General features: G+C 43.7%; 2 protein-coding genes across 5 annotated transcripts in view; one reads left to right on the plus strand and one right to left on the minus strand.

The window, feature by feature from the left end:
• Nucleotides 1-8382, plus strand: part of HDLBP (high density lipoprotein binding protein) — a 69714-nt gene extending 61332 nt beyond the window's left edge. For all 4 annotated transcript variants that reach the window (XM_061636663.1, XM_061636661.1, XM_061636662.1 and 1 more), the window contains exons 22-28: nucleotides 284-388; nucleotides 901-1035; nucleotides 2146-2289; nucleotides 2520-2705; nucleotides 3506-3622; nucleotides 3857-3985; nucleotides 6308-8382. In XM_061636663.1, coding sequence (XP_061492647.1) covers nucleotides 284-388; nucleotides 901-1035; nucleotides 2146-2289; nucleotides 2520-2705; nucleotides 3506-3622; nucleotides 3857-3985; nucleotides 6308-6394 — 903 coding nt within the window. In that variant the 3' untranslated portion in view covers nucleotides 6395-8382. The remainder of the gene's footprint in view (nucleotides 1-283; nucleotides 389-900; nucleotides 1036-2145; nucleotides 2290-2519; nucleotides 2706-3505; nucleotides 3623-3856; nucleotides 3986-6307) is intronic.
• Nucleotides 8261-20467, minus strand: part of ANO7 (anoctamin 7) — a 50925-nt gene continuing 38718 nt past the window's right edge. Inside the window, exons 16-23 of the mRNA XM_061636665.1 lie at nucleotides 19101-19155; nucleotides 18252-18349; nucleotides 16957-17096; nucleotides 16174-16379; nucleotides 13500-13642; nucleotides 12546-12636; nucleotides 11044-11163; nucleotides 8261-9399 (exon numbers count right to left, since the gene is read on the minus strand). Coding sequence (XP_061492649.1) covers nucleotides 9340-9399; nucleotides 11044-11163; nucleotides 12546-12636; nucleotides 13500-13642; nucleotides 16174-16379; nucleotides 16957-17096; nucleotides 18252-18349; nucleotides 19101-19155 — 913 coding nt within the window. The 3' untranslated portion in view covers nucleotides 8261-9339. The remainder of the gene's footprint in view (nucleotides 9400-11043; nucleotides 11164-12545; nucleotides 12637-13499; nucleotides 13643-16173; nucleotides 16380-16956; nucleotides 17097-18251; nucleotides 18350-19100; nucleotides 19156-20467) is intronic.

The raw sequence follows: 20467 nt of genomic DNA on the forward strand, positions 1-20467 counted from the left end.
TGTGTTAAGTAATGACCACTGGAAAAGCAGGATGTCAGGCTGAGTGGGTGTGGTAAAACGGTGACCTCTTTGAGATGATGAGCTGTGGTGCATTTTCAGCATCTGCACTTAGTATCTTGCCAGTATATTTTCCCTAGGGTTTTTGGTTGATAGTTTCCTGTGTTGCTAGGTTGAGAATTTACTTGGTGGATTCTAGATTGAGCGAAACCAGGACTTGTTTGCATATTAATTCTTTTGTTTATAAGCTGTATAGCTGGTGTAACTTCCAACATTTCCTCTTCAGGCTCTGGTTCCAGTTACCATTGAAGTGGAAGTTCCTTTTGACCTTCATCGTTTCATCATTGGTCAGAAGGGTGTTGGAATCCGGAAAATGATGGATGAGTTTGAGGTGAGCAGGCGGACAGTTGCTTCTCTTGCCTTCGAGTTTTGGAGAACTGATTAAATTGCATTTGATATTTTCTCTTCTCCTAGGAAAATCAAATTTGCTACTATATTTCCAGTTTATGTATTATATGGGAACCAAAATAAGAATGCTATTCTTACTAGTTTTCCTAATGTTGAAACTCTCTGCAAGATCATTGAAGAGTTCAAACATGAATTTCCTTCCATGTGCTTATACATCCATCTAAGATGCACAATAGTGCCATTCCTGTAGTTCATTGTGGTCTTCATTTTGTTCTGTGGAGAACTAAAGTAATCTATCTAAACCCAGCAATGATACATTAAGGGTTTTTTTGGGATGGGTGGTGGTGGTGGTGGAAACTATCTTAAGTACATGAGATTCCACTTTGAAGTAATGATTGTGAAGGTTGTGGGTGGCTGTAAAGTTTATCTTCATACAGCAGATGCCCAGTCTTAACATAATGATAACTGCCATTATTTTATTTTATTTTATTTTAGGTAAACATCCAAGTCCCTGCCCCAGAGCTTCAGTCTGATATCATCTCTATAAGTGGGCTTGCTGCTAACCTTGACCGTGCCAAGTCCAGACTTCTTGAGAGGGTGAAGGAGCTGCAAGCTGAGCAAGAAGATAGGGTATGTGATGTGCTGGAGCCACTTTGCTTTGTCAGTTTCTCCAAGCTGCCTTGCCTTATTGGAGCAACAAAAAAATCAAGAATAAAACATAACTTTAATTAAGGATGCTGCTCTAGGAATTGGCTCTGGGATCTTGGTAGCAGCCTTAAGCAGGATGAGTCACTGCAGACAGTGTGTTAATGCCTGATGTTGGAGAGTTAGGGGTGTGGGTGGGTGTAGCTCTAGACAGGTAAGTATTCCTTGCTATGTTGTCCTTGTTGTCTTAGCACTGTCTTTACTGGCAGAACATGAAATTGCACCCTAGATTGAAATACCAGACACTGGATCAAAATGAAATTTCTGACGCACAAACATTTGGGTCTGGCTGCAAGGAAAGGTTTGGTGTAAGTTTGAAGAGATGGTATGAAGGAAAAAGAAGTGGGTGGGGAATTTAATAATTTGGAGCATCTTGCATTAAGAGAATTAGGAGCAATAAGATTTAAATCAAAGGAGTTTGTTTCACATCCCAGGAAAAGGTTGAGGCAAAAAACTGTTCTCCAGTATGGGAAAGACAGGAGGAGATAGAGATGCTCTTTGAGTTAGTGAAATAACACTTTTCATTAGTGTTTACAATGCAGTGTGCACATTTTTTATTCAAGTCCGATGTTCCAAGACATTTTCTAAAAAGGAAAACCCATCAACATTTTTCATTATTTTTTAAAAATGATTGTAGTGAATGGAGTTCTTGCAGACTTAATTATGATGGAACTTTGCTATGGGTTGGTATCTCAAGTTAAACAGAGGCAGGCTGGGGCAAAAGAGTAATGGAACCAGTTTTGTAAGCCGTGGTTGTCTTGAGTGCTGGTTGGAACAGAAGAGGCACATAATCCTTTTGTTACCAAAGCTGGAGACTATCTTAGAAAGGACTCTAATCGGAAGAAGCCAAATTGCGTGATGGTACCTGCTGGGTAGGTGATGGAAGTTTAAAGTTCACATACTTTTGACTATCATCTGAGGGCTCCCCTCTTATATAGCTAAATTTCGTATTTTCCAAATTGGCTAAAGATAATTAGCTTAATTAGGTGCAGCAGCTATGCAGATCCTTAAAAATATCCCTCTTGGTTGTTCTAGGCCTTACGAAACTTTAAGTTGACCGTTTCTGTGGACCCCAGATACCACCCTAAAATCATTGGAAGGAAAGGGGCCGTGATCACTCAAATCCGCACAGAGCATGATGTGATCATACAATTTCCAGACAAGGATGATGAGTCTCAGGTGAGGAATTCTCTGTGTGAGAGGGGGCAGGGCGAGGATGTTTACCCTCGGCCACAGGATGGAGGGGAATTTTCTTTGAGGAGAACTCAAATTAGCACCGCTTGCTCAAATACCATTGCTGCCTCTTCAGCTGCCTTGTCAGGCTATTGGCCATTGCTTGTCATAGAGGCCTGTGCTGTATGTTGCTGGCTTGAGGGTCCTGCTTCTAACTATCCAAATGTCTCCCTCAGTCCCAGGATCAGATCACCATCACTGGCTATGAGAAGAATACTGAATCTGCCCGAGATGCCATCATGAAGATTGTTGGTGAACTGGAGCAGATGGTGTCTGAGGACATCACTCTGGACCATCGTGTTCATGCCCGCATTATTGGAGCACGTGGGAAAGCCATCCGCAAGATCATGGATGAGTTCAAGGTAAGTTAAGTGCACGTGGGGTTGGGTAAGTAGATGTTGTTGTCAGCGGCAACCAAGATGTTCATTTTGCTGTGTGTAATGTTTGCAGGCCAGAACCCTGGCACTAGGTTGGTTGTGCAAAGAGGAGCGAGATAATTGACTGACTGCACACCTATGATTTTAAAAGGAAGGGAAGCGTGCTGTCCTTCCACCCTTGCTTTTGAGGAGTACCTGTAGATGGTGTTTGAATGCCTAGCAGCAGCTCAGATAAAATGGAGCCTGGAGGAGGCCCTTGGTATGGTCTGAAGGCACATGAGGCTGCCACATGGCTGAAGCTAAGTAGGTCTGGGTCTGGTCAGTGCCTGGATGGGAGACCATCTGGGAACCACAAGTATGCTGCCTTGGGTTCTTTAATGAAAGAAAGGCAGGATATAAATGTAAAAATACTAAATATCTGATTCAGCTGAATCACCCACCACAGGACAGGGTTTCCACTTGATCGCTGCACAGAAAATAGGGAGGGTTAATTGTTGACTTGTGCAGCTGAAAGCGTGAATAGTACTTCATCTATATGGCACGGATGGGGAACCTGTGCCCTCCCCCCCCCAATCCTGATGACCTGCAACCCCATCAGCCTTGAGCATTGGCTGTGGTGTCTCGGATTGATGGGAGTTTAGCTCTCAAGATGTTGTTGACCTATAAGCCCCCCTCCCTGTTATATAGGAACACAAACAAATTCAGCCAGGGCTCCCTATATTCTGGTATCGCTCTGCTTCTTTTAGCCATTGAGTATATAGCATGCAGGGACTTTGTCATTCCAGGTGGACATCCGTTTCCCCCAGAGTGGAGCTGCTGATCCAAACTGTGTGACTGTGACTGGACTCCCTGATAATGTGGAGGAAGCCATTGATCATATCCTGAACCTGGAGGAGGAATATGTGAGCGTCAACGTTTTTAAAGCCAGTTTTCCCTGGCTTAGTACTTACAGAGATGAGAGAGCTGGTCTGTGGGCCTTCAGCTCCTCACCTTGAGTCTTTTGTGTATGCTACATATGGGTATCATAAAGAAACTATTGCTCCTATTGCATGAGGTGGAGGGAGGGAACAAGCAACCATTTGTACTGCATTATGTGTCTGTTAACTTGGACTGCACTTGTTTGAATGGTGTTGCAGCTGGCTGATGTAGTAGACAATGAGGCAATGCAAGTCTACATGAAACCACCTGGTCATGAAGAAGCTAAGGCTGCATCAAAGGGATTTGTGGTGAGAGATGCCCCTTGGACACCAGGAAACACTGAGAAGGTAGATGCTGCTTCTTGATTAGTGACCCTTTGTACTATAAGTATGGGTGGGGCTTCTGCTGGGCTGAAATAGGCCCTGAGGGATCAACCCTCCACTTATGAACTTAAGAATCGATCCTATGTGAAAGCTGAGTAAACACAGAAGTAAGAAAGACGCAGAATGGCATGGTGGTGTGAGAGAATAAGAACATAAGAAGAGCCTGCTGGATCAGGCCAGTGGCCCATCTAGTCCAGCATCCTGTTCTCACAGTGGCCAACCAGGTGCCTTGGGGAAGCCCGCAAGCAGGACCTGAGTGCAAGAACACTCTCCCCTCCTGAGGCTTCCGGCAACTGGTTTTCAGAAGCATGCTGCCTCTGACTAGGGTGGCAGAGCACAGCCATCATGGCTAGTAGCCATTGATAGCCCTGTCCTCCATGAATTTGTCTAATCTTCTTTTAAAGCCATCCAAGCTGGTGGCCATTACTGCATCTTGTGGGAGCAAATTCCATAGTTTAACTATGCGCTGAGTAAAGAAGTACTTCCTTTTGTCTGTCCTGAATCTTCCAACATTCAGCTTCTTTGAATGTCCACGAGTTCTAGTATTATGAGAGAGGGAGAAGAACTTTTCTCTATCCACTTTCTCAATGCCATGCATAATTTTATACACTTCTATCATGTCTCCTCTGACCCGCCTTTTCTCTAAACTAAAAAGCCCCAAATGCTGCAACCTTTCCTCGTAAGGGAGTCGCTCCATCCCCTTGATCATTCTGGTTGCCCTCTTCTGAACCTTTTCCAACTCTATAATATCCTTTCTGAGATGAGGCGACCAGAACTGTACACAGTATTCCAAATGCGGCCGCACCATAGATTTATACAACGGCATTATGATATCGGCTGTTTTATTTTCAATACCTTTCCTAATTATTGCTAGCATGGAATTTGCCTTTTTCACAGCTGCCGCACACTGGGTCGACATTTTCATCGTGCTGTCCACCACAACCCCGAGGTCTCTCTCCTGGTCGGTCACTGCCAGTTCAGACCCCATGAGCGTATATGTGAAATTAAGATTTTTTGCTCCAATATGCATAATTTTACACTTGTTTATATTGAATTGCATTTGCCATTTTTCCGCCCATTCACTCAGTTTGGAGAGATCTTTTTGGTGCTCTTCGCAATCCCTTTTTGTTTTAACAACCACTTATACCACTTCCCTTATCATAATGTAGATTTCATTTCTTGTGTGAGAGCCAGTACAGGTTCACCGTGAGTGCATGATTGACTGTAGGACTGTGTTACACACCTGTCCCCTGAGAAACATTACACTTGTGCACCTCTGGAAGAACAGTTATCCTGTATTTGTTGTCCTTTTTCTCTCTCTTCCCCTACCCCTCTCTTCAACAGGTGTCCCCTTGTAACTTGAGTTTTTGCACTACTACATGAGACAAAAGGCCAGATATACTCTCCCTAGCCAATTTCTCCTCCCTCCATTTATGAGCACCAGGAACTGTTGGGGAGACTGGGGTGAATTATTGCTAGATCCATAAGCTTGCATTTGCCTGTTACTGTTGTAGAACTATGGATTCTAGTCTGATCCCTGGCCTTAGAGGTGTTCACATTCAATTTGTAGAGCAAAGGGAGAGAAGAGAAGCAGGCTATTCTATCCTCCCTCCTGAGACACTAGTTGTTTTCGCCGTCCCTCAGCCGTGACCTAGCAGCAGTCATTCTGTTAGGCTACCTAAACAGTTTCCATTCCAGCTGGTCATTTATAAGAACTAACTTTAAGGCCTGGTGCCTGAACTTGCTTTTCCCCCCCTCCTCCGCATCCCTTTTTCCTTTATGTGTCAAGTCTTTGAATTGTAAGCCTGAAGACAGTCTTACTACTGATTATTGTAAGCTGCTCTGCGAGCCTTTTCAGATAAAGAGCAGGGTATAAAATGCTTTAAGTGGGGCACACAATACTGATTTAAGTTGCAACCCAACCCCCCCCCCACAGGCAGGGCAGCTGTGGTGGAAAGACGATCAAGTCCAATGCTGTCACATTATAGCAATTAGGCCAGTCAGGATCCAGCAAGAGTCCTGGCTGGCTCAGCAGTGTCCTTGGAATGCCTTGTTCAGAGCTTTCTGCTGGAATTGTTCAGTGGAGGAACGTCTCTGCTTAATCCCATTCCATCTGTAGTAGCAACACAGTCAGTGAGCCACTTCCCCAAAAGTTTGTCGTTGTTGCATTTTCAGGGCTGGTAGTGGATTGATTTCTAGAGAAGTTACATTCCTCTTCCTATACAGTTATTGATGATGTTTAGTGCACTTGTACTAATTGTGCCTTTTTCTTTTGTTTCCCTGCAGGCCCCTGATATGAGCAGTTCTGAAGATTTCCCAAGTTTTGGAGCTCAGGTGGCCCCCAAAACTCTACCTTGGGGTCCCAAGCGATAACATGGAAGCAGCGATCTTGTCCAGCCACCTGCCACATTGTTTCCTTTCTGAATTGTGACCTAGTGGCTGGATTCAATGCAGATTGCCCATTGGGGTCTCTTAATGAAACTAGAGTGCTACCCCTTTTGAGGTTCTCTGTTGTCCCTCTGCTTAGGCCTCACTATGCTTCGGTTTGACTCTTTCCTTTCTCCTTGCCCTGGAAGAAACTTTTCATGTTGATTCCACCCTAAAATACATTTTTTTCTTTCATCTTTCACTCACTTTTACATGGGCCATGGTGTAGTAACCAAACCTCCCTGGTACATCTTACAAAGCACTCTAGCCTCCATTAGGAGATCTCCTTACTGCAGCTAGGAATCTACTTCCTGTCTCTCAACCTCAGGAAACACATTTCCTTGACTTTCTACAAAGCCAAAATATTTGCTCTTTCCCCTCCTGCTCTGTTTTTCCAAGGCCTTACCTTTATAGAGTGCAATCAGCTTCCCCTTTCAACTGCCAAACAAACAAACAGGCACCCATCTAATACTGCTGTGAGAGGAAATTGGCTAGAATAGATGGGTGGAGAAGGAGGTCCAGCCTGGCGTTAAAGCCCCAGAAAGCACTAACAAGGCTGTGACCTTTCCTGTGCTGGTCTGCAGCGCTGAGTGTACCAAAACTCTCCTTTTGTTGGTGTGAGTATTGAATTGCAGCTCATCACCATTGTTTCCCCTTTTTTTGTTGTCCCTTCCCAGCAGTAGTATGGCCAAGTGGAGCCAGAAAACTGACAGTATTATTGGGTCTAACGGAACTTGGTTCAACCAAAAGTGCCATGGTAGCATGCCCTAGAAGGCGGTGGAGTACGTTGCCCTTTTTGCCCCCAGGCTTGATAGTGATGGCACTTAAATACCAGGGTTAAGAGTGTCTTTTTTGCTTTTTACTATTGCCTTCTTTCTACCTCAAGCCAGTATGACAGTGGCCTGCTTCTTCAGTCAAGCCCCTTTTGCTTCCTGTTATCATTACTGTTCCTGTATGAGCAGCTTCAGCCAGGCTGCATGGCTTCAAATTTCCCCTCCAACAACAATGGTCTTAACCCAGGTCACATAATTTGGGCTCTTGTCTTTGTGACGAAGGTTAGGCCTTGGAGGGAGGCAGGTAAGGAGTGGCTCTCACTTAAATTGAAGTAGCTGATTGCCTTCAGTCTCAAATTAAGCCTCTCGTGGACTACATTCAGCAAAAGCCTTCAGTAGTCTGGCAGCAAATGTTCTGTCCTTTTGTCCTCACACGCCAGTAGTTGCTGCATTCTAGCTGCTGCCGTAACCTGATACAAGGCTGCTTGTATGTAAAGCTGCTCTTCCAGCCATTACATGGTATATATCTGTTCTGGTGCCAACGCTGCTCTCTGCCTACCACCTCCCCTCCCCTCCTAAGAGCTTTTCTGAGCCATTAGCTAAGATCCAAACCCCAGGATCACTTACACCCCCATAATACCTACTGGGAAAAGGTCTGCAAAGCTCTCGTCTTTCTAGACCACTAGCCTAACAGGAAGGAAAGCCTCTTTCTTTCAGTAAGCCAAACTGAAGGAGCAACAATATTTTCTCTTATGCTAATTCCACATGGGGCAGGACAAGCCCTATTACCATCTGAGCAGAGGCAAACAGGGTAGTAGTGTTTTAATGTCTTGCCAGTGGTACCTGGTGTCTGAATGTCAGTCACATCACTTGCACATGTTTTAGGCTTGAACTGCCATTGAGCATGGCCCCCAATCCTGCCATTTGTTCAAACTGTTGAGAGTACTCCCCACCCCTTCTGTCCCATGTAGTCTGCAGCAGATGCTCTGTGGAGGTGTGCTCCATGTCCTCTTAATGTCTTCCATATTATGTTTCCATGGCAATGATCCCTTGGCCTTAACTTTGGAATTTGGAGATTATATGCAAAACATGTATAAAGGCTCATGACTATGGATGACACTGGAATTTTATAAATTCTAAAAAATAAAACCTGAAACAGCTTTGAGTGGTTGCATTTATTTTTTTTGTATAGTTTTTTAAAAAGTGGGCCACTAATTCAGGATACCTACCTGCCTTTCTAATGAACTATTGAACAGCTGTTAACTCCTAACCTTTCTAGCTTCTGCCAAACAGTAGTAAAAGAACTTAGTCTTCAGCCGTTCATACTGAATTTTGGACAGGTCAGCGGGGTACTATTTAGTCATGATTAAGAGCACAAGTATTTAGCATATGTCACAATGCTAAAGCAGATCCAAATGGATGAAGATAATTACAGTCCTGAACTGCTTTTGTGGGGGAAAAAGAAAAACTAGCAGCATGTGTAGCTGGGAACAAGCTCTCTCAAACTGTCTTCCTTTCAGGCAGTAATATATTTTAAGATGACCATTGCATGTTAAGCAGAGTACAGAGCTACTCTCCCATAATATGCCCTTAGCTCATCTTCAGAGTACAAGGGGTAAGGGAGCAGCTCATGACTTCTTTAAGGCATTCAAATTTTGCAGCTTCTACCTCTGGGAAATTTTTTGTAGCTAAGTTAAAAGGTGGCCATTCCTCCCCCTAAACAAGACTGGAACATGGAATTTATCTATGTTCATTGCTTGACTTCAGCACTCTCTCTGGAAGTCACTTTTTTATAGAGTGCGGGGAAAAGCAGATCAAGCTCATCAACTATGAGAATGATTGCAGAACTGGGAAGTGGGCTGTCCATTGTCAATGTATGTCTTGTACTTCACCAGTATAACACTTTATTCTTCACCCTCCACAAAGTCCTTGAAGCAGCTGGGTAGATGAAATTCCAGAGGCCCTTTTTAAGGGTCCAAGCACTGCTGTAGTGTCAGTTTTTCAAGTGCCATATTGTAGAAGTTCTGACAGACTGCTTTTTCCCTTCCCATGACATTTGCTCTTCCAGAAGGTTTAATGGACCAAACACAGCATTTCTTCAGGGTCTTGAGCCTCCTGTCATGGTGCCTTCTCTACCAGAGGAGTTGGCTTTCTTACGTCTATCACTTCAATGAGGGCCTGTCATAGAGAAGTGGTTAAAGATTAGACGCTTAGAGAAGAGTAAGGCTTTCATCATTTATGGCACTTTGATATGTGACAGTTGTATACTGACTAGAATTCAGTTGATCACCTTCCTTTCAACCAGCTTACATTTAAATTTGCTTACTACCCAAATTTCTATACAGCTGCACTTGAGATATAGAAGAGTAATTGAAACTTAAAATTTAAACAAAACTCACTCAACTGTAACACATTGGCACCAAAACTGCTTCAAGAAAGTATGTCCCAAACTAATACTGTCTTAGAAGTGTTTGGATGTCACCTGTGTGTTGTTTTCAGAGTCTTTATGCTGGCTGCAGCCAGACTTATTACACCAAATTAGGAAGAAAAAACTATATAGTTGTCCATAGACTGTTGGTACAGTAAGCCATGGAAGATAACAGAAGCTTACCCATCAAATGTATGTCATCACAGGGCCAACAAAATGAGAATAATTTTGCTGTCAAATGACATACTATGAACAATACGATACCCTCCCCTAAAAGATGCATTCCAGTTTGTAAAAATTAATAGCTGGCAAGGTCACAAACAGAAAATGTGAACAGTGGGGTTAACATATAGGTTAGTGTTTATGGGGGCAGCATTATAATTTTCCGTTCATCATGTAGTTAATAAGGGAAAAGATGCCATGGTAATTTACAATACAAAACTGTAAACAGCAACGTTAAAGAAAAAAGTATGCCCTTAACTTGAAGTTACTGCAATTAAGTTAAACTTCAGTCAACTGATCACTATTTGAAATTTGGAGTACTAACAAATACATCCCAATTCTGTGAACAGAAAACAAATTGATTATAGCAAGCCAGGCAGATTATGCATGCTGCTTTATTGCACAAATTGTTTAATGATTGCGTCTTTTGCAAAATGTGGAAACGGGGGCGAATGTGTTCGACACATCTCACCAGAGGAAAATTTCAGTTATCATTTCAAAGATTTTCCAGAAATTAATCCCACTTCCTCTATACCAAAAAAGGGCCAGTCTAAAACCTCTTCACCTAAAATTGCCAGTTGTTCACATTTATTTTTTATTTATTTATATCAGCCCTTTCTCCCAGTAGGAGTCCAGGACAGCAGCTTCCAAAACTAAGGTGCACCCTCTGCAATTGATAGTAGTCATTAATAATCTATTACAAGAAAATTACTATGCTGTTAATATTAATAATTACTATAATACAGCATCACGGTAAAAGAAGGCCATTTAAGGGGGAAAGTGTAGGCAGGGTAGAGCTCCATGTGTACATCTGAACCCTCTTGTTCTCTCCATTGTCTTCCACAATTCACAGGGTAGGTACAGTGACTTAGGATTCCATGCTAAAGCCAATGGTAGGATAGTCATACAACAAAGAACGGAGCATGATTTTCCATTCACAAGCTTCAAGGCTATTTACTGAGTGGGGCGGGGAGAGGAAAATTCAGACTACTGAACTTGTGTTCCTACATCTCTTGACTGCAAGTAAAGCTTGCTGCTTCACCTAGCCTTATGAAGGAGGATATGCAGCATAAGGAACAGTGTGACCAGTGTAGGATATGGTTGGGGTCATCTTTGGAAGAAAAAAGCAGGATACCAATTCAAAATAATTTCAAAAAAAACTAAAGATTTACCTTGTTCTCAGCCAGAGCTTGTTTAGCTAGGTACTGTTCTCTCTTCACTTTTATCTCCACCACTTCTGGGATATCAGGCACCATCATATCTATCATGCGTGCAATGAAGAAGACCACGTGCTGGGAAAAAGGTGAAAAGAAGTTGCAGGTGACCAGCGGCTCACTTTGCTGTGCATGGGAGTAGGCATGTCAGGTCCATGCAGCAGTGATATGACCCAAAGGTCAGGAAGTAAACAGGAACGAGGAAACCTGTTGTATGTATGACCTTAATGTTTCTATTCTCTCCCCCTTGCCCACTTCCAATTATACTTAATATCTAGTAGAAAGATGGTTGGGCCTCTCTCACCAATTCAGGGATGTTTTACCAAAGATAGCAGGGGACTCCTTGTGTCCCAGGAAGCAGGAATTGGTACACGTGTAGTTTAAGATTCTGCTGCTTACTAGGATGGCCTGAAATGTGACACTTTTACATGTAATAGTCAAAGCTCAAAGACAAAAAGGTTACATTGTACTACTTACAGATAAGCACAGAGCAAACTACCCATAGAATATAGAATGTTGAGCTATATGAATTCCATTTCCCCTTAAATAAGCTGGGACAGAATTTCCACTAGCAACTGAGAAGGTGCATTGGTAGTTGCAGAATGAAACCATTTACTACTGCAGCTCTAACTGGAAATGCATTAGAAGTAGCATTTGGAAATTCTTTACAGACCAAGGCACGTGCTGGTGGCACTGTCAGACTGTCAGCAGAACCTTGACCTTAATGTAGCAATGACCTCATCCAGTACTTATTTGTCTGAACCAGTTCTGCAAGTGCTGCTAAATTCTGCAGAAGCATTAGCCCCATCAATGCCATCTCATGGTATGTGCACCTGCACACACACAGATATCTGTACGTTCCTGGTAGTCGTGTTGCAAAATGACCTCTTTGCAACCACAACCGGCTGCCTTTTCTTTTAACAGCCCGACTTCATAGTAACAACAAAAGATTTGTCTACATACTAATGTCTGAAGCTAATTCAGAATGAGGGGATTATTTATTTATTACATTTATATCCCATCTGTTCTCTGAAGAGTGCAAGGCGGTGTACTCCCCCTTCCTAATTTATCCTCACAACAACCCTATGAGGTAGGTTAGGCTAAGAAACCTGATTGGCCCAAGGTCACCCAATGAGCTTCATGGCCAAGTGGGGATTTGAGCCCTGGTCTCCCAGATCCTAGCCAAATGTGATTGACTACATACAATGTCACTTAATCTAGAAAGTTGGGCTCTTCATAACAAACAGTAACAGCAACAGAGCCTGTGCAAAAGGTATGTTTTGGGGGATCCTCCAGGAAACATTTCATCTCTCCCAACACCTTTTCACACCAAAAACATCCCCAACCCAACCATGTGGTATAGCAGTAGGACTACCAAATATAGTAAGCACTGTAATAGGAGCTAGGATACAACTGTTTGTAGAGTAGCATCCTGAGGACACTTGCAGGAGGGGGCATACCTCAAATACAATTATGAAGCCGAGACGGATTGCCAGTAGATTCCAATAGGCTAGTGAATACCTGCCACTTTGTTCTCGGTATGCTCGGTACCTGTGGAGATAGAGCTACAAGTTTAAGAGGTATGCGACATAGCCCTGAAGTGGTCAGCATAGTACTGCTCCACACATTTCCAGGAAAAATTAAGTGTTCATTGCTGCATGCATTTCTGTAAGGTGCCACTAAATTCCCTTGAACTGAACTAGCAGATCTGTCGCAGTTAGGTTCTGGTTGCCATTCTATGGGTTAATATAATGTCTGCTGTCCACTTGGTTATGAGCAAGGCAAGAAAAAGACAAAGATACTAATTTTCAAGGCTGCAACCCTTTGCATGCTTTTCTGGGAGCAAGCCAAGAGGAAGGTCTGCAGCTCAGTGGTAGAGCATCTGCCCAGCATGCAAAAGATCCCAGGTTCAGCTCCTGGGATCTCTAGATAGGACTGGGAATGTCCCCAGTCTGAAGCCCCAGAGAGATGCTGCCAGTCAATGTAAACAATACTGAGCTAAGTAGACCAATGGTCTAACTCTGTGTAAGGCAACTTCCTGTATTTCCCACTGAATATACTGAGACTTACTGGAGTAAACATATCACTGTCTTTGGCTAATGTTTCTTGGTGAGTCTCAAATGATACATTAAACCACTTTGCTCATACGTGTTGGTCACCATACCAGATGTAGATATTAAGACAGATACATTCAGTATTTGGTGTGTCATTCCATGTGCAGTAAACCAAGATCCTTCCCTCCCCAAAACCCAAATTCCCACTTTGTCTACTGTTCTGAGGGAACATACTTTGTCTCCAAACAGGCAAGGTATTTTTGGAGACCCTGCCCTCAGTGATTAATATTTGAAGCAATGGAGACTGTCCAACATGTCTCACAACTGATGTGGACAAAACAAAGAGTGGGGTAATCCTACCTGCATGTGACATTGTGCTCCAGGACAAAAGATTTAGGGGCATAGGCCAGGGTGAAGTCAATGTAGCCCTGTAGATTGCTGGAGCGCGTGTACTGGTAATATAGCCGAGGGAGGAAGTCAGAGGTGAAGGCAATCAGGAAGGCCTGGAAGAAGGTAGGAGCAAAATTATCAATAGAACTGTTTCTGTTCCAGTTGTTAAGCCACACTCACATACTCCCCTTGCTGTCTTATTTCAACTCTTGACATGGTATGCATATTGTTTCTATAAAAGTCATAGGAACACACGAAGCTGTCTTATACGGTCAATCTAACCCTGTATTGCCTACACCAGCCTTTCCCAACCTTTGGATCCCCAGATGTTGTTGGACTTCCACTCCCATCAGCCTCTGCCAGCATGACCAATAGTTAGGAATTATAAGAATTGTAGTCCAGCAACATCTGGGGACCCAATGGTTGGGAAAGGCTGGCCCACACCATGCGTGGGGAATCTTCTGCCCTCCATATTTTGATGAACTGCAACTCCCATCAGCCCCAGCCAGCATGGCCGATGTTCAAAAATGATGGGACTTTTAATCCAGTAACATCTGGCGGGCCACAGATTTTCCATTCCTGGCCTTCACTTACTAGCAGAGACCCTCCCCCCAGGGTTTCCTAGTCCACCTGGCAATGCCAGAGATTGAACCTGGGGCATTTTGTATACAAAGCACATGCTGTACTACTGAATTACAGCTTCTTCACACTCTTCAGTGAGCAATAAATACAGTGGAGAGAGAGAGGCAAAGGCAGCATCACAGCCTGTTTCTGCTGGATTGTCCCCTTCATTACCTCAGGGCCAACTGCTCTGCAGAAAGAACAGGAGTGTGAGGCCGACTGGCCAAGATAACACCAGACACCTACTCTAGCTGGACTGTACCCCTCCCAACTAAGAGAAGTTCAACTGGCATCAATTAGCCTAGGGGAAAGATCCTGATTAGTTATGCTTTTCAAACTTTTATTGTATTTTGATTTTATTGCAAGTCACTTTGGAATAATAATTATTAAAAATAAATACAACAATTAGATGATGATGATGATGATGATGATGACGACTAAATTTATTACCCATTCTTCACCAGTAAGTCCCAGGGTGGGCCACAACAATATAAATAGATTATTAAAAACAGTTTTAAAACAAATGACATTCACAACTAGAGAGGGTCCTAAAAATCTCTCTCTCAAGTGTCAAAAGCCAGAGTGAAGAGATGAGTCTTCAGTAGGCGGAAGGGAAATAAAAGGGGCTTCAACCTTTCCCCATGCAAGTAACAATGAGTGAGCAGTTACTTCAGCCAACTCTCTACTGATAATTGTTTATGAGGTATCCCAAAGCAATTTACAACATAATACAGGCAAACACAGAAGGCCTGCTGAAAGAGGAACATCTTCAACAGGCACCAAAAGGACAATAGAGAAGGTATCTGTCTGATATGTAACAGAAAGCAGTTCTGAAGGGTAGGTGCTGGCACACCAAAGGTCTGATTCCTGCATAGTGGAGAACAGACCTTTTGATGCGATGGGATTGTATCTGCAGGATGCCCTCTCCTACAGAATGCAGTGATTGGTTGGGCATGCAGGGCATGAGACAATCTTTCAGGTATCCTGGTCCCAAGCTGTATAAGACTTTGTACACTGTTATCAGCCCCTAAAACCTAGCCCGGTAGCTAATTGGCAACCAATGCAATTCTTTCAGTGTGGTGTAATATGATATCAATATTCTGCTGCAATGACCAGTCGAGCTTCCACATTTTGCACTAGCTGTAGCTTCTAGGGCAGCCCCATAGAGAATGCATTGCAGTAATCTAATCTGGAGGTTAGCAGTGCATAGACAACAGCGATCAGGCTATCCCGATCCAAAAATGGCTGAGGCTGTCTTACCCAACCGAAACTGGTAAAAGGCACTCCCAGCCACTGAAGTCACCTGGGCCTCTAGCAACAGAGGTGGAACCAGGAGTGCCCCTGGATTATGAATCTGCTCCTTGAAGGGAATACAACCCCATCTAAAGTAGGAAATTGACCAATTATCTGGACTCGGGAACGATTCACCCATAGCACCTCCATCGTGCCAAGGTTCAGTGTCAGTTTATTGGCCCTCATCCAGCCCACCACACTTCCAGATACCATTCTAGGCTTGCATGGCCTCTCCTAATTCAGATGTTACAGAGAAACAGAGCTGGGTATCATCAGCATACTGATGACACCTCACCCCAAATTATGCAGCAATTCGAGAACTTGTTCTTAGATGAATCACTGTCCATTCAAATGGAACTAGTTTGTTTTAACCACCCATGAATTCATCCTAAACCCAAACATACCTTAGAAAAGAAAGCCTCAAAGTGAGTTAGCATACAGACTATATTTTATTTATTTATTTATTGTATTTATACACCGCCCCGTAGCCAAAGCTCTCTGGGCGGTTTACAGTAACTAAAAACATTAAAAACAAATATACAAATTTAAAACACATCTTCCAAACACAATTTAAAACACAATATAAGCATCCTCAGAGGCAAAAACTGCATGATCTAGCTACAAAGTCTATGTGATGGAACAGAGGTTCTAGTAAGGGTCTACAAGCAATCCAGCAGCTTCATTGGAAAGTTGTGCTCAATTCCTTACCCTTTGCCCCAGTACTACTCACATTGCTAATGACTGCCAGGTGTGTGATGACCTCCAGGATAGGAAACCAGATGCCAATGCCTTGGGCTCGCTCAGCAACCGGCCGCCTATATTCACAAACAAACTTCTGGGCATCCAAGCGAATTTCCACCCAGTTGTTAAGCAAGGCAAAGAGAGGTGCCAAGGGGCAGGCAGCCACAAAGATGGTAATGAAGCCAAACTGCAGGACTGAAGGAGGAAGAAAGGTTACATCTTAAGGGAAGGCAATCGTAGAGAAATCCCACGCAGGAGATCACACAGGTGGGCCCACACAAGATGCCGGAGGTGGAAAGGAGCAGTGGGTGGCAGCTTCAAAGAGCAGCGCTGGGAGGAAGAAGGAGTTTCCATTGAATGGAAAGTGCTTCCCCGCTCCTCGAGCAAGGCACATTCCTACCGCCCATCAGCAGTCGGGAACACACCTTGCTCCAGCAAAGGAACGGTCAGGAGCCTTTGAAACCCTGCCCTACACCTGATATCGTATATGACATCAGCTGTAGGGTGGGTGGACGTGGCTTCCCCCAAACAGCCTCACACTAAGCTTGGCCCATGGGCTGAATGTTCACCACCCTGATTTAAGAGAAAAGGCTTTCAACACTTTGTGGTAACTTCCACATGTCGCAACCGTTTAATCACCCAAATAGAACACTGAAGCTTTCTTTGATAATCACTCTTTTTTCTGCTTTTTTTACTGCTGTAATGCACCAAACAGACTTCCAGCAAATTGTTCTCAGTTACTCATCTCTTTCCTTCCTGAAATGTCTCGTACCCATTTCCAGGTATTCATCAAAGAGCCCATCATAGGGCAGCAGTTGATAATCACTTTCCCAGAGCTGCTTCATGCATCTTTCCTGGCCCTCATTTCTGTTAGAGAGACACTCTCGCTTATGCCACCATGATTTCAACTTCCTGTGGAGAGTAGAGGACATGGTTATTACAGCGTCCAGGTTTCCACCTTTTTTCGTTCAGTGAGGCTTGATCAGTTAGTGGATGCTTGGCTGTATCCAGGCAAAGACATGGTTTTTATCTAGCTCCACAACTGAACCTGTATAATAGAGTTAACCACAGTAGTGCCCTCCAGATGTTGCCGGACAACAACTCCCATCAGCCCTGACCATTGGCCATGCTGGCTGGGGCTGATGAGGGCTGCAGTCTAACAACATCTGGAAGGCACCACATTGGTTACTCCTGTATATATGATTGTAGACAGAGAATAGAGGGAAGGAAAACATTAAGGGTAGAAGCAGCAGGGGCCTGTTTCTGTGAAGACAGACACTTGTTTTGGCTTCCTCTTCCACCTACATTTTGTCTTGGTGGTTTCTATGTACTCTTTTATTGTGAGATGGCAACAGTATCACGCCTGGTGCATCCTCGAAATGATGGCTCTGCAACAGGACTCTAATTGTCCCATTGTAGTATTGAGTCTGCCGCAGGCTAGCCCTGACACAAAGTGGGATTGGGAGGGAAGTTTGACCCAAGGCAACCTGAGGGTACTGATGTAGCAATCTTGATGAAGCTAAACAGCTCTGAGTCTGCTCAATGCTTGGATGAGAGACTGCTAGGGAACCTTTGTACAATGCATTGAGATCAAACATGACATAAATGACCACCCCCTAAGCAATGCACCTGATATTAACTTTTTTTTTTTAAGAGATGCTATTCACAGATCTCCTACACTTCAAGAAGTTTGGCCTGTAGGTGTGTTATCCTCCAGTGAAAATCCTTCCTATGCTCCCATCCCTTTGTGTTTGTTTTACATCTTCCCTGCCCTCAATTCATTTCTCCACCTCATATCTGGGGGCTGGACACTCTGAGAAGAACATTTTGGGAACTAAGACCCTGGAGCTATGAAATATTAATGCTACTATTCCCTTCTGACGCCAGATCTATAGGTATCTTGGACTATTTCCTGTTATTTGCATAACAAAATCAAAGATGACCTCCTTCACAAACTCTTTATATGTAACTAAATCATTGCATAGAACCATAATATCCCAGAGATGGTTCCATGTACTGAGGAAGATTTACATCACTGCAGCAAAGCACAAGATCACAAAGACTCACGGGATGAGGATCTCCTGCACATTATTAATTATTTGCTTTCCCACCATGATGACTAGCAGTTCTTGGGCAAGTTCAATGAGGCAGCCACCTGGACCACACTGGACAAAACAGAGAGAGGCTTTAGAAGGATGATGTATGTCGTATGCAGCAGAGACACAAGTAAGTCACTCAAACCTCAGACCCAAAGGTCATGCCATATTGTGGGAGACTGCAAATGAAGACTCACATTATGGAATGTTATTTCACACAGAAAACTGGAACCATTTCCCCTGAAATCTAGGTTTTCTATAGGCAGGAAATAGGGTCAGCCATTCCAAAGGCAGAAGCCAGATAAAGAGGGGAGGCTGTACTTGTTTCCAGCACTGAGCTTGAGGCTGACGTTTCTCAAAAGCCAAACAATTCCTCTTCTAACTCCATGCATTCAATGGCCAGTGCTCTTAACCAGATTCCATCTATTCCTCCCCAATATTTTCCTCTGATGGAAATCTTTAATGTAGGTATAGTCTGCCGTGAGACCCAAATGCATGGTGTGGAGTTTCCTGTAGGAGTAGGGAACAAAGGCCTAGTTCTCACCAGCAGCAGCAGATGAAGTAGTAAACCTGTCTCTGGACTGTGTCACTGCAGATGAGAACTTACATGACAGAACACTCCTCTATAAAGAAACATTTCCTTAGCAAAGAGAGTGCCTTGCTTATTTTATTTTATTTATTGGTGCATTTATCATACATAGCTTAATTCTTCAGCCAGGTCCCTTATGGGCTACTAAGGGTGCCTGCTATTCTGGAAGACCCCTATTCAGCTCTTATTTCAAGATCCCATCCCCTATCCTTCTATCTTTGAGATACTCACATCCTCATTGCGGATGCCCAGCAATTTGCTGTAGTGTCCTGGATAACCTACAAATCTGAAGGTGAAGAAGAAAGGAAAAGGCCAAAGCAGTCAGCTGCAAGAGCACTGATGGTATAAACATCCTACTCTCTGCATAAAGAGATGCCACAGAAACAAGCTGGTGGCAACCAGAATGCTATCTACTGTAACCAACCAACACCCCCTGCTATGCGTGGCAGAATCATCCAACCTCCAAATGTCATAGAAAAGAGGACTGTAGAAAGAATGCTGAACACCAATGGCTTCAGGTGCTTCAAGGAGGTAAAACCAGACACTGCAGGGAAGGGGAAAAAACTCTCTCCTACATCTCTCCAAGGCTTAACAAAATGGTACATACACATATAAAGTACATAACAAGTCCCAATGGTCCCTTTATTTTTATTTGAACTATTTCTCTGCTACCTTTTATGTAACAATTACAAGGTTGTAATTGCAATTGCAAAAATACATTAAAATTACATTAAAACTTACGGAGCGAACAACAAAGAAGCCAACCTTAGGCCAAAACAGATTTATGTTACTGCAATCAACTGGCATCAATTGTCAAGCAAATGAGATAATAATTTTGTGGCAGACCCCGAAATGCTGTCAGTGTCAGCACCTGCCTTAATTCAATGAGTAAGCCCCACTGCCAAGAAGGCCTTCCCTCTGGTTGGCACCAAACAGATCTCTAGAGGTTGCAGTACAACTAGGAGGGCCTTGTCATTTAAAGATAAGCCACTTTGGGAAGGGGCAATTTGAAGCAGATAAGCCTTCAGGTTTGCTTAACCTTTCTCCTGCCTATCAGCTCACACCCTCACAGGTAGACAGGCAGGCAGACCCAGGGCTTCTCTACTTCAAAGCACTACATCCTGAATTAGCTTCTTTTTTTTTTAAGGCCACTGGAGTTTTGCTATTTATACACACTATTTAGTTAGCCCTAAAGGCAGAACCTATTCCAAAGTCTGCAATCTACCAGCTGTGCCTATTGCACCCAGCAGTCACTGAGGTCCACAGCTTTTTAGCGTTCAATATACCAAGATCACTGCAAGCATTACAAGCTAACATTTGGCACATGCAAGCACAGTTCATATATATCCAGTTAGACTTTTAATACTCCTCACCTAGCACAGTGGGGAGGAGAGACTGGCAGGGAGTCCAGAGTCTGTGAGTTTAAATCCCCGCTCATGTGTCCTGGGTGTCAAGGGCCAACTAAAGATCACCCCCACAGTGAGTGGCTCAGAGGTTACGTGCCCTGCCACCTGTGCAGCCATGGGCAAGCTGCACAGTCCCAAACAGCCCAGTTGCCCCCCAGCTGGCAGTTGCGGACAAGGAAGGGGCTGGCTGGT

This window comes from Rhineura floridana, chromosome 7 (genome assembly GCF_030035675.1).
Source record: "Rhineura floridana isolate rRhiFlo1 chromosome 7, rRhiFlo1.hap2, whole genome shotgun sequence".
NCBI lineage: Eukaryota > Metazoa > Chordata > Lepidosauria > Squamata > Rhineuridae > Rhineura > Rhineura floridana.